The 12,591-nt window shown below is 38.6% G+C and overlaps 1 protein-coding gene across 2 annotated transcripts in view; it reads right to left on the bottom strand.

Annotated features, from left to right (window-relative positions):
- The window catches only part of KLHL32 (kelch like family member 32), a 227,508-nt gene that overhangs the window by 57,734 nt on the left and 157,183 nt on the right, over nucleotides 1-12,591 (bottom strand). For both annotated transcript variants that reach the window (XM_049897499.1, XM_049897505.1), the window contains exon 6: nucleotides 697-912. In XM_049897499.1, coding sequence (XP_049753456.1) covers nucleotides 697-912 — 216 coding nt within the window. The remainder of the gene's footprint in view (nucleotides 1-696; nucleotides 913-12,591) is intronic.

Raw genomic sequence — 12,591 nt, 5'->3', positions numbered from 1 at the left:
TAAGAAGGAGCAGATAGATGGACTCTGACTGTTTCCCAAAGACACCATGTGGATTGTTCAAGGAGAGTCACTGGGGATCAGCTTGCAGAAAAGGATTTAAATTGAATGATCAACTTCAAAACACAAAACATCCTCCTGTCCCCTGGTCAAAGAATATGCAAAAAGAATTCTATGTGTGGCAAATAGGCAGGGCTTGCAAAATGAATGCAAAATGAGTAAGGAGGAAGGTTTTTTTTTCCCACTGCAATGCAAGAAGAGCTTCATTTCATTAGAAGACCTAACTGCTCTCAGCGACTATAAAGAAATATTCTGAATTGTTCATAGGAAAACCCAGAATTTATTCTGATTCCACTGGTCTTAAATATGCAAACCATTCTTCTTATATCTATTTTAAAAAACAATTTTATCAGGGAAAAAATCCTTTGACTCTTCTTGATGTAATCATTCTAGGGCTTCAGGAGGCCGCAGAGTTTTGGAGATGTGATTCCCTGAGTTAAGCGGAGTCCGTTGAGGCCTCTAAGCCACAAAAACTTGCGTTTCCAACTCCTTGCTTATCAATGGAGCATAATTTCTAAACCTTGAGCCAGGACAAGGACCAAAACAGGTAAACAGTTTCCACCGCTCCTCAACCCTTTAACTTTTAGTCATTTCATGCCACCTCAAGGCCAAAAGAGGACCTATGCAGAGTGCCCTTACCTGCCAGATCTGCTCTTCGCTCAGGGAAGTGAGGCGGTCGCTCTTGAGGACCTCCTGAAGCAGACAATAAGGAAGCGTTAGAACGTCTTCAGGGCGACTCTTCAGGAGTTCAGAGAGATGCTTCACTAAGAAATCGATCACGGCCTTCTCCAATAAAGTGAGGTTAAAGAGGTCAGCAAGTCTGTACAGATCCAAGTAATTAAAGCTATTTAATTCCTGGGTGCCAAAAAATAAAAACGAAAAAAGATCTCTTAGAAATCAATCCAAGAAAGAGCAGACAAGAAATTCAGATTGACTTACCTAAGTTTGCATCTGTCCACAGAAAACTTACCTACTTTAAGTGGAATGGATGTGAACTGTGCCCTAGTTTCCCCTCATTTCTGACTTATAGTTATTAATATTTGAGCAACATTTTCCAGTAAGTTAGAATATGTAGGATGTCAACATTTTCAATAAACATTTCCCCTTTTCTAGTTAAAGTATTAAGAAATCTAAAAATACTCTATTTTAAAACATTTGCTTCAATAATATTTGGAAGTTCAAATGAATATGTTCTAAATCTGTACAACAGTGCAATATGGTAGTGGCTAGACACATGTGGCTATTGGTCACTTAAATTGTGGCTAGTCTCAACTGAGATGGGCTGGGAGTGTGAAATATACACCAAGCACAAAGACTTAGTAAGGAAGAAAGAATGTAAAATATCTCACTGACAATTTTTATATTGATAACATGTTGAAATGATTCAATTCTGGATATATTGGGCTAAAGAAATTATAATCAACTTCAGCTACTTCTTTTTAATTGTTTTTTTAATGTGGCTACTAGAAAATTTGAAATTACATATGTGGTTTCCATTATAATTGTATTGGACAGTGCTGTTCTAAAAAAAAAAAATTTTTTTAATGTAAAATAAAAAAGTTGTAAAAACAGCTCTCAGAGTAACTGCTGGAGCATCTTCATGGCTACTTGATTACATTTCTACTTTAGATCGCCTTTCTTTTGGTGAGAGATGACACTTTAATTATATTCCTAACAGGAGTTAAGCTAGATGACTTCAGGAATCAGCCATGAGATTCTGGCTCTTAATAGCTCTATTTGCTAACATGATTGAAGAGGAATACATGCTTATCTTTACAATGAAGTTTACAACAGATGACCACTAAAATCCATTATAACTCAACTATCTAAGGGCCCACTCACAGTCAATCAAAATATCCTGGCTTTGCATTCAGCGGATTTTATCAAAGGAATCCTGAAGATTTTGACTCCAGTAGCCAATAATTTCAAAAAATATTTAAATGTGTTCTCTAAATCCATCTTTGTAGGGTTGGTAAATTCTACTCTGGGAGGAAAATAACACTTTACCCTTGAAGGTGGGGTCTTCCTAGAGAACTTTAGGAGCACCTTTTTTGGATGTATAAGTTGTTTCTGGCAGGGGCATCTCTGAAGCAATAATAACTGCTCCAGAACCCTAGATATTATTCTAACACCATACTAAATTACTCTACAGTATCCTGACAGTGGTGTCAATGACCTTGAAGTACCCCAGACTCATACCCAATGGGGTAGCTCATGATCCTAGCATGCAGTGCCCAAAGGCACCTCACAGAGAGGTGAGCACGCCCTGAAGCTCTAACAACGAAGCTGCGCTAAGTAAAACGTGGACTGGCAGTGAGCACAGAAGGAGTTTTTCCTACTTGTTCTCTCACCAAAAAAGTGCACACAACTATGAGATTGGGACTGGATTCTGTAGTGGCAATCAACAATTATTTATTAGGTATCTTTAGATCTTTACATGGAGATATGCTAAAAAAAAAACCCAAACCAAACCCACTGCCGTCAAGTCAATTCCAACTCCTAGCAACCCTATAGGACAGAGTAGAACTGCCCCATAGAGTTTCCAAGGAGCGCCTCATAGGGTTGCTAGGAGTTGGAATTGACTCGATGGTAAGAGAGGTATGCTAGATGTTGAAAAATTAACAAAAACTCGGTGTCTTCCCATTAGAAGCCTACAACTTAATATCAGTCCAATTCAGAACTACATAGAACCAGAGAATTAATTTAATGGAGCGTTTAAAAAAATGTGCTTCTTTTATGCTGTGTGACAGTTTCTTTTGAAGGTAATTATTTAACACTTTCTTTCATAGTCCTGAAATATTTTTGTTTTGTGAGGATATCATTTTACATAACCCCCAAGCCCAATCTAACAAAGCATTTCAAGTTTATAGTGGATAGCTGAGAAGGCTGAATGAGTAAGACTCAATGGTCAACTGAGCAACAAAGGGGAACTAAACTGACATATATGGGAGAGACATCAGTCAAATTTTGCTCTCCATCCTTGCCTTTTCATTTCATCTCTCTTCTGCTTGAAAACATAATTTCTCCAAATCCAAATGCCTTATAGATATGTCAGAGGTTTCTGTCCCCTTGCCATGCCTGATTAGCACTTGAGTAGTTAAACTGTAGAAAGTGAGAGTTGAGGGAAAAAAGAAAACTGCCTTCACACAAAGGAGCCCTGGTGGCACAGTGGTTAAAGTGATCGACTGCTAACCAAAAGTTTGGTGGTTTGAAACCACCATTGGCTCCGTGGGAGGAGGATGTGGCAGTCTGCCTCCATAGAGATTTGGAAACCCTATGGGGCTCACTGAGTCAGAACCAACTTGACAGCAGTTGGTTGGTTTGGGCCTTCACCAAGGTCATCACGCCATGATGCACACTCCTCTCATTGGAAGAACAGCACTCTGAGCTTAAAGCAAAATCATTGCTTCTCAGCCTTTTGGCTAAGACCACATGTAAGTAAAGTTATCACCAATAATGCTCCTTTAAGGATTTTTGTTAATGTGATGAAGGGACGGGGAAAGCAATGGTGAAACTGCATTGAAATGCCCACCTACAATACTGTGGATTGAAAAAAGAAAACTTTGTTTTGGAACTAGTGCCATTATGTTTCTGGTTATAAAAGTAATAATGGCTCATTTCAGAAAATTCAGGAAATACAAAGCACGGAAACGAAGATAAAAATCACTCATAATTCCACCATGCAGAGATAATCATTTTTTTTTCAATTTTTTTGTTTTAGGTGAAAGTTTATAGTGCAAATTAGTTTTGAGATAACCACTATTAATGTTTTTGTATATAGCTTTCTATACTTGTCAGAGGATGAGAAAAATAATTGCGTCAGGAACAGAACAAGCCAATGGCAGCCACAGGCATTCAGAGGCAGCTCTTCTTTTGGTGGAGAAGAGCAGGGATGAGGAGTCAAGCAGACTTGGTTCAAATCCAACTCCGACACTTACCACTGGCTACAAGCTTGGGCAAATCACAGAACTTCCACTGTTCCCCATTTACAAAATGGAGACATCAAGCAGCTCATAGGGCTGTCTTGGAGATAATGTACATAAAGCACTTATCATAACAGCCTGGTATATGGAAAGTATGGAGTAGATTTGGGGGGCAAGGAACAATAAACTGTATTAATCATTGTTATTTGACATTCATAACCAGGATTTATCACTGATGAAAGGCAGTCAAAATGAAGAATGTGGTATATTTACAGACCCAAATCTTAAATAATCTAATCTTTAAGTCAGGGAAAGGGAGTACCAACAAAGTCAAAATGATAGAACTGGGTTATAACTTGATTATATATTAATGCTTCCCACATTTATCTTACTAGCTCAAACTTCTCTTCTAAATCCCAGATTCATATCCCCAACTGCTGGTAAGAAAACATCTTCTCTTGAATGTCCCACAGCCATCATGAGTCCCACAGCTCAACATGTCCAAACTGAACTTATTTTATGAAAACCCGTATCTCCTCTTCTGACCCTCTCTGAAAGAATGGCCACATCCAGCCACTCACACCAGGAACCCAGAAGCTTTCTCACATCAGTCAGTCAGTCACCAAGCCCTGTCCTGACTACTCTTCCTCCTTAACATCTCTTGTTCTGTCCTTTATCATTTCTTGCCCAGGCTTCCTCCAACAGTATCTTAAATTATTCTTCCTGCCTTCCTGTCTTCGGTAAAGGAGCCCTTGTGGTACGGTGGTTAAGTGCACAGCTGCTAACTAAAAGGTGGGTGGTTCAAACCCACCAGCCACTCCCCGGGAGAAAGATGTGGCAGTCTGCTTCCGTAAAGATAGCCTTGAAAACTCTGTGGGGCAGTTCTACTCTGTGGGGTTGCTATGAGATGGAATTGGCTGGACAGCATCAGGGTTTTCGTGCCTTCAGTGTTAAACTCCAAATTTTCTCTCTTTACAAGAACCTGACCATAATAATCATCTGTTTAAAACCCACCAATAAGTTCCTGTTTGCTTAAAGTAGTAAATCCAAACTCAGTAATATTGCATGGTCTTCCATGAGCAGACCCCGCCAAACTTCTCATCTGGCAATGCAACAATCCTGCCTATCCTGGCTTGGCTTTGGCCATGACAACTGCTTTTACGTTCACATCATATGCCAGGACCACATTAGCACCCAGGAAATATAACAGCAAGCAAAAATAAGCAAGCTCCAGCCCTCATGGAGTGCATATAGTCTAACGAGAGAGAGAGAGAGAGATTAATCAAAAATTCTCACAAATAAATGGAAAATCATAACTGTTGTAAAGGTCACAAAAGGTAGAATACAGGATTATGAATGTTCATCATAGGTGATTTAACATAGAGTGAAAATTTAGTAGGGCTTCCCAGAGAAGCCACAATGGAGCTGACAGGTGAAGGATGAAAGGAGGTTTACTTGGCAAAAGGGTGAGACGGAGATAAGGTTGGGATTGCAGGGAGAATGCTGGAAACTGAGGAAGCAACACGCGCAAAATTCTATGCATGGGCCGACTCCATGCACAGCTGATTATTGTAATTAGGGTCGGTAAGTTATAATTGTAAAATGTTGAACTGGCAAAAGTTCTGTGATAGATATATTTACAACAACAATAACAATAAATGTAGCTGCTGAGGCTGCTTACGTATAACCGAAAACCTCAGGAGATTTTAGTTTCTTGGCTTGGAGGTTTAGGGTCATGGTTTCATGGGACATCCCAGTTAGTGATTCTTTTCTACCTCCCAGTTTGTTGGGTAATGCCTGGGGTCTTAAGAGCTCACAAGTGGCCATCCAAAGCATGACAATTGGTCTCATTCAGTTGGAACAACAGAGGAAAGAGAGTCAGAAATAGGAGGATGATATGGAATGTGTGGCTAATTGCCTCCATGAACAACTGCCTCCTTTGCCATGAGATCAGAAGAACTGGATGGTGCCCAGCTACTATTCCTGAACATTTTGATCAAAGATTCTATAGAAGAATCCTGGCCAAAAGGGAAAAAATGCAGAACAAAATTTCAAATTCTCACAGAGTCCAGACTTTCTGGAGCCATAGTGGCAGGATAAACCCCTGAAACTATTGCCCTGAGATAATCTTGAAAACTTAAACTAAAAATATTCCCTGAAGTTGTCTTAAAACCAAACAATAGCTTAGCTAGTAAAAAATGTCTGCCTTGAGCATTATACTCTTTTAAGAACTATCTGTACGGGATCAAAGTGACAAGAGCAACTCAAAAGGTTAGATATTTCATGGGGCAGTGAGTTTATGTTAATGGGGGAGGAAAAACTCAGTACAGGAGGGTGAGGATGGCTGCACAACTCCAAGAATATAATCATCGTCACTGAATTGTACATGTAGAAACAGTTAAGTTGGTATTTTGCTGTGTATATATTCTCAACAACAACTAAGTAAAATTTTAAAAAATTCTATGTAGTACAGAGCAGAACTCAAATTCACACACAGACCAGACTTAATGGCCTGACAGAGACTACAGGAACCCCCAAAACTATGACCCCTAGATGCTCTGTTAACTCAGAACTAAAACCCTTCCCGAAGCCCACTCTTCAGGCAAAGATTAGACTGGACTATAAAACAAAAAATAATGCTCGCGAGGAGAGTGATTCTTAGTTCAATCAGATACACATGACCAAATGGGCGGTTCCAGGCCAGAGGCGGGATGAGAAGGCAGGAAGGGACAGGAACTGGTTAAATGGACGAAAGAAACCTGGTGTGTAAAGGGAGAGTGTGCTGTCACATTGTGGGGATTGCAGCTAATGTCACATAACAGTACGTGCATAAATCTTTGTATGAGAAATTAACTTGAGCTATAAACTTTCACTAAAGCACAATAAAAAATAGTCTATGTATATGAATTATGTTTCCATTGTTCTCTCTGCTGACCCTATCTAAAATAGCCCATACAGCCCCTCCTCTCCATGTCACCCTTACTCCATTTTATTTGTTTTTAGCACTCATCGAGATCTGCAATTACTTCGTGTATTTACTTGTTTATAACGTATTTACCTCTCCCCACTAACCCCCAAAAAGGTTAGTTCTGTGGGAGGAAGGATTTACCTGTTTTGTTCACTGCTGCATCCTCAGTGCCTAGAAAGTGCCTAGAACAGGGCCAGGTTTGCTGAATCAATGACTGTATGAAATATCCACCCAAACCATTTTACCTTTTCAACTTCCTGTGGTTCTGTCAAATTGACCACTTCCTCCTTTGTGCCTCAACCTGCTCGTGCAGATTTCTCCTACAGCCCTTGCCACTTCAAATGTCCTAGGATTATAGCTCTATTGCTAAACTCTAAGCTCCTCTGTGGCAAGGACTGTGCTTTACTTTTCCTTATGTCCCTAGTATCTAACAGAGAGTGGATGCTCAATACGCGTGTGTTTAATGAAAGACCATCCATGTGCTTTTTCTGTTCACTTATAATTAAGCAAAATAGAACATGTCCATCCAATCTGAACCCAAATTGAGCCATTTGTCATACCTCATTGACATCCCTTGCCTTCTCTCTTTGTCTTTCTGGCCTTTCTACATATACACACAAAGTCAAAGCCAGTGGTCATTCATTCAGTCTTCCCAGTGGGAAAATGAGTAATAATGATTAGAGTTCAAAGTGCTCATGGACAAGTACAATATAATAGCTCTACAGTGAGAAAAAAATATTAAACTCCACCCAAAAATTCTTTTTCAGTCCAAGAGATTATTCCCACCATCATTGACTACTAAGATTAAATAATTTTTATAACTTTTCAAGTGATACTTCATCCTAATTATAACTTACATTCTGTGACTTAGAAACCCAGATATTCAGGTAGAGGCAGTGGTTTTGAATGAAAATTCTAGCTCAGCAACAAGAAACTCTCTTCAGTAAAAAAGAATTTTTTTTTTTTTGTTCCTAAAAAGGGTTCATTTCTGTCACACTGCTTCTCACTTGAAATTTAGCTTCTATTCAGAATTATGGTGCATGCATTGTTGTTCTTTGGGGAATATTTTTAAACAATATTTATTTTCCTTTGGTTTAGGGCTATTTTGCTTCTCTTTCCCTCTATTTGTTTCTTCTAGTGTGAATGACAAGTTAAATAACAGAAGAAGAGCCATAAAATGTGTCCCCTATACTGCATAAGCTTTGGAATAAATACCATTTTTCCAAGTTCAAGAACTCTTAAATTCTATATATCCTCCAAATTCAGTTTTTCTGTGTGGCTTGCTGCTCTAAATAGGTCATAAAATGGGCATTCCCAACATTAACTACTGAATATGTTAGGGAAAAGAAAGCATGAGAAAAGAAAATATTGCTTTATTTTAGGTTATATTCAAATGTAATTACATTTGCAAGGCAAATTTTCAGGTTGTGAGGATATGAGTGAGACGAAGTGTGGCCGTTTGGGGGCTGTGGGTAATCCCTGTGGCCCCTCTACCAATCTTCCCAAACCAGTGGATGTAGCAAAAGCATGATGTGCCTTGGCCTTTGGGATGTTCTCATCTGCAGCAGAGTGACTGGCCAATGATTATGAGACGCATCTCGATTAAGTAGGTCCTAATAAAGGACCAAAAAAGGAACCATGGTGGCATAGTGGTTAAATTCTTGGCTGCTAACTAAAAGGTTAGTAGTTCAAACCTACCATGGGAGAAAGGTGGCAATCTGCTTCCATAAAGATCACAGCCTTGGAAACCCTATGTGGCAGTTTTACTCTGTCTTATAGGGTTGCTATGATTTGGAATCAGCTTGACAGCAATGGGTTTTCAACAGAATAAAGGATAAAAGTTCCTTGGGTGGTGCAAACGGTTTTCACTTAGCCGCTAACCAAACGGTTGGTGATTTGAACCCACCTAGGTGCACCACAAAAGAAAAGCCTGGCAATCTCCTTCCATAAAGATTACAACCAGGAAAACCCTATGCGGTAGTTCTACTCTAACACATGGTGTTGCCATGAGTCAAATCAATTCAATGGCAGTGAGTTTTTGGTTGGTTTACCAAGTGCTTGCCCTGGGTGGCACAAATGGGTAAGCACTTGGCTACTAACTGAAAGGTTGGCAGTTAAAATCCACACAGAGGCACATGGGAAGAAACATCTATTGATCTACTTCCACCCAATCACAGCTCTGAAAACCTTAGCCTGAAACACATGGGGTTGCTAAGAGTCAGAATTGTTTCGGTGGCCACTGTTTGTTTTAATAAAGGACCAAATTTCAGCTAAGATTTACTTTATTCAATAATTTAGGCAGATTTAGACTTATCCCCGAAATAATGCCATCCTGACTCACTTGCATTCTCATATACTTTCTTGAACAGGAGAAAAACATCTAGCCTTATAGCTAATCCAAAACCAAATCTGTTAACATCTAGCCTTATAGCTAAACCAAAACCAAACTCATTACCGTAGAGTAGATTCTGGCTCATAGCGACCCTACAGGACAGAATAAAATTGCCCTATAGGGTTTCCGAAGAGCGACTGGTGGATTCAAACTGCTGACCTTTGGGTTAGCAGCTGAGCTCTTAACCACTGTGCCATCGGGGCCCCAGCCTTATAGCTAGTGGTTGCATATTCACTGCACAAATGCACAGCCTAGTTTATATATGTTACAGCCAAGAGACATGTCTTGGTGTTTATTAACAGTGATACAAGTAAAGAATCAATGATCTATAGTCTAATATGCAGCCTATCTTTGTTTCAGTCACACCCATGTGTACCCTGGGGTGCACATGGACTCTGTCTATAATCATCTGTCCATCTAGCCTGTAGTTTAATCATGGCCCTGATACAGGAATTATATAGAACACAGAAAACACTTGTTATTCCATCTACTGTAGACTGTCCCCCAAAATCTGCCACATGAATTTTCTGACTCAAATATAGGAATCTTTTTTAGACTAACAAGATGAAGAAGTCTAATAGAGATGTTTTAATACCAAGGAAATCCATGCAAAACATGGCCTTGATAGAAGTTCTCTCTTTTATTGCCTCATCTATTTTTGAGAACCTCGCTGAGTTGCAAAACAAAATCTAGCGTCAACATCATATAATACCAGTATGGAAAACTATGACTTAGCTTTCAAAGTTAAGAGTAATACCATTTTGATTTCCTAAACTTTCCCCTCCTCTAAGATGACAATTTACCAAAGTGAATAGGATTCCAGATTTTTCTGGGTAATAACACTCAAGAGATGTAGCTATTTTAATAACGCCGTGCTTCATTATTATAATTATGATATTCATTTATGATCATTGATGTCCTTCACTTAAGGCCCTTTCAAAATGTCACCTCAGCTACCGTACACCAATGCTTTACCTATAGAAAAAGCTGGTCAGGAGACATATTGGTGTTTCTATGACCACTGTGTAATACTGTGTAATAGCATACATGAAATCTGAAGTTGTAATATAGAACATTGGCATTACTTCATATTTTGAGGACACCCCTAAATGAAAGGTCACCCTTTGCTCTGAAAGTCAAGGCATCCTTTTTTTTTTTTCATTACCACCCCCAAATCTATTTCAAATACCCCAATAAACTCACAGTCACATATTTTCTCCCCAGCTGGCATAAAGGTGCAGACTCTATTTTTATTACTTTGCATCTGCATCCATTTCTTCACATAGTGGCTACTTGGTAAGTTTTGATTGACGGACACTGAGTAGGCAAGAGAAAATATTAGACTTTTAAAAATTCAACTTTCATTGCTTTTACTTCTTAGTTTCCAGTAAAACATAGATTCTTCTGTTCCTCTAAAAATGTTTAAATAAGGAACATGCCTAGAATGTTAGCAACACTGGAAATAAATATGGCAGCCCAGGAAGACAGGAAAAAAAAAGAGCTATTGCCTGCCCTTGTCATAACTGTCTGCCATTCTTAGGCTACCACTCAATATCAGTGCATTGATATCTTATTCTTTATGACTCATATAAATTATAAGTTCAACTATGCAGGTATATTTGGATTCATAATATTACATTTTTCCCTGTCTCCTTCACAAGGTCATAAGTTACGGGGACAAGGCATTAGTTGCAATTGTGGGTAAAGCACATGATTTGAAGCTGACCAATCTGGATGGCCTCACCCAGTGCTTAATCATTTGGAATCTTTTTTTTTTTCTTTTAATCTAAAAAATGAGAAAAGCGATACGTACACCCTAAATCTGTGAGGAGGACTCCCAAAAATGTATGTAAAGTGCAATCCACAAAGTAGGTGCTCAACACACCTATCACTATCATTATTTTTATTATTATTCACCCCTTACCCCCTGCTTTTTAATGCTCTTGACAGTGTTTAAACTATAGCTTTGAAGATTCCATACACTGGGTGAAAGGAAGAAAACACTGAATGTCTAATACAGACTTTGTTTTTCTATAAATATCAGCAAAAATAATTTTTTTATGATTTGTTAAATCATTCATTTCTTTTGTACTTAATACTTCACCAGAGACAAGCAAGGAGGACAGACTGAGACATTATACTGGATATGTATGACTATCTATAACACACTCTGGTTCCCATGCTTTATATTACACAGAGCAGAAAAGGCACACAGAGAAATCTAAGAATGGGGGAGCTGCATTTCTTTATGACCTTATTTGAAAGATAAACTCCTTGGGGAAACACAATTTATTCAGATTATCAAGCCCCTGCTGTGCAAATCTACAGTCTGGAAGCACACTATGGAGATCAAAAAATATTTACTTTATTCTGCTGGGTATAAAACCTTTTAATGAATGCATAATTAAGACCAAAAAAAGTATACGCAGATTTAGAAATTCCACTGGTGAGCCAAGCCATTAATATCCAAGGCACCATACCCAGTTGTGATTCCACCTGTTTCCTATTTGGATTACAACCTAGTTATAAATCAAGGCATTACGTGATTATACAACCTGGTGCTTCAGAAAAGGATTGCACTACAGGACTAAAGGATGCAACATGAAGGGTATTGGTGAGGATGCGCAGAGAGGGGCTGACCCTTTGGAACATATTGAAACAAACAAACCAATAAACAAAAACCTAAACCTTTTAACAGCCTTGGGATGAATCACATAGAAAAAGAAGTATTATTGTATACTATTATGCAAAGAGACCTGTGAATTTTCTCCATAATATCCTATATTCCAGTTGTTAGGATAAAATCTAATTGTTACAGAAGGAAAAAAAAAAAAAAAAGCAATTCACTGACAATGGAGGCTAGATTACTTGTCATGACAAAATTATGTAAACCCAGATTTTTTTAGATGTATAAATATAACCAAAAACCAAATCTGTTGCTGTCAAGTTGATTCTGACTTATAGAGACCCTATAGGTCAGAGTAGAACTGCCCCATAGGGTTTCCAAGGAGCACCTGGTAGACCTAAAATGCTGACCTTTTGGTTAGCAGCAGTAGCTCTTAACCACCACGCCACCAGGGTTTTCATATAAATATAGAGAAAGCTATAAATATATATGTACACACATATATCTGGACAACAGTAGGTAACCACATATTCATATATTGATAGAAATATGCACATGGCATAGTTTGATTAAGCTAAAAGAAAGTATTAGTAGCAATTAAAAAAAAAATACAGGAGGCAGGGCC

The sequence above is a fragment of the Elephas maximus genome, chromosome 1 (genome assembly GCF_024166365.1).
Source record: "Elephas maximus indicus isolate mEleMax1 chromosome 1, mEleMax1 primary haplotype, whole genome shotgun sequence".
In the NCBI taxonomy this organism is placed as follows: Eukaryota; Metazoa; Chordata; class Mammalia; order Proboscidea; family Elephantidae; genus Elephas; species Elephas maximus.
Note: the sequence above shows the minus strand (reverse complement) of the source record. Positions and strands in the feature narration are given on the sequence as shown.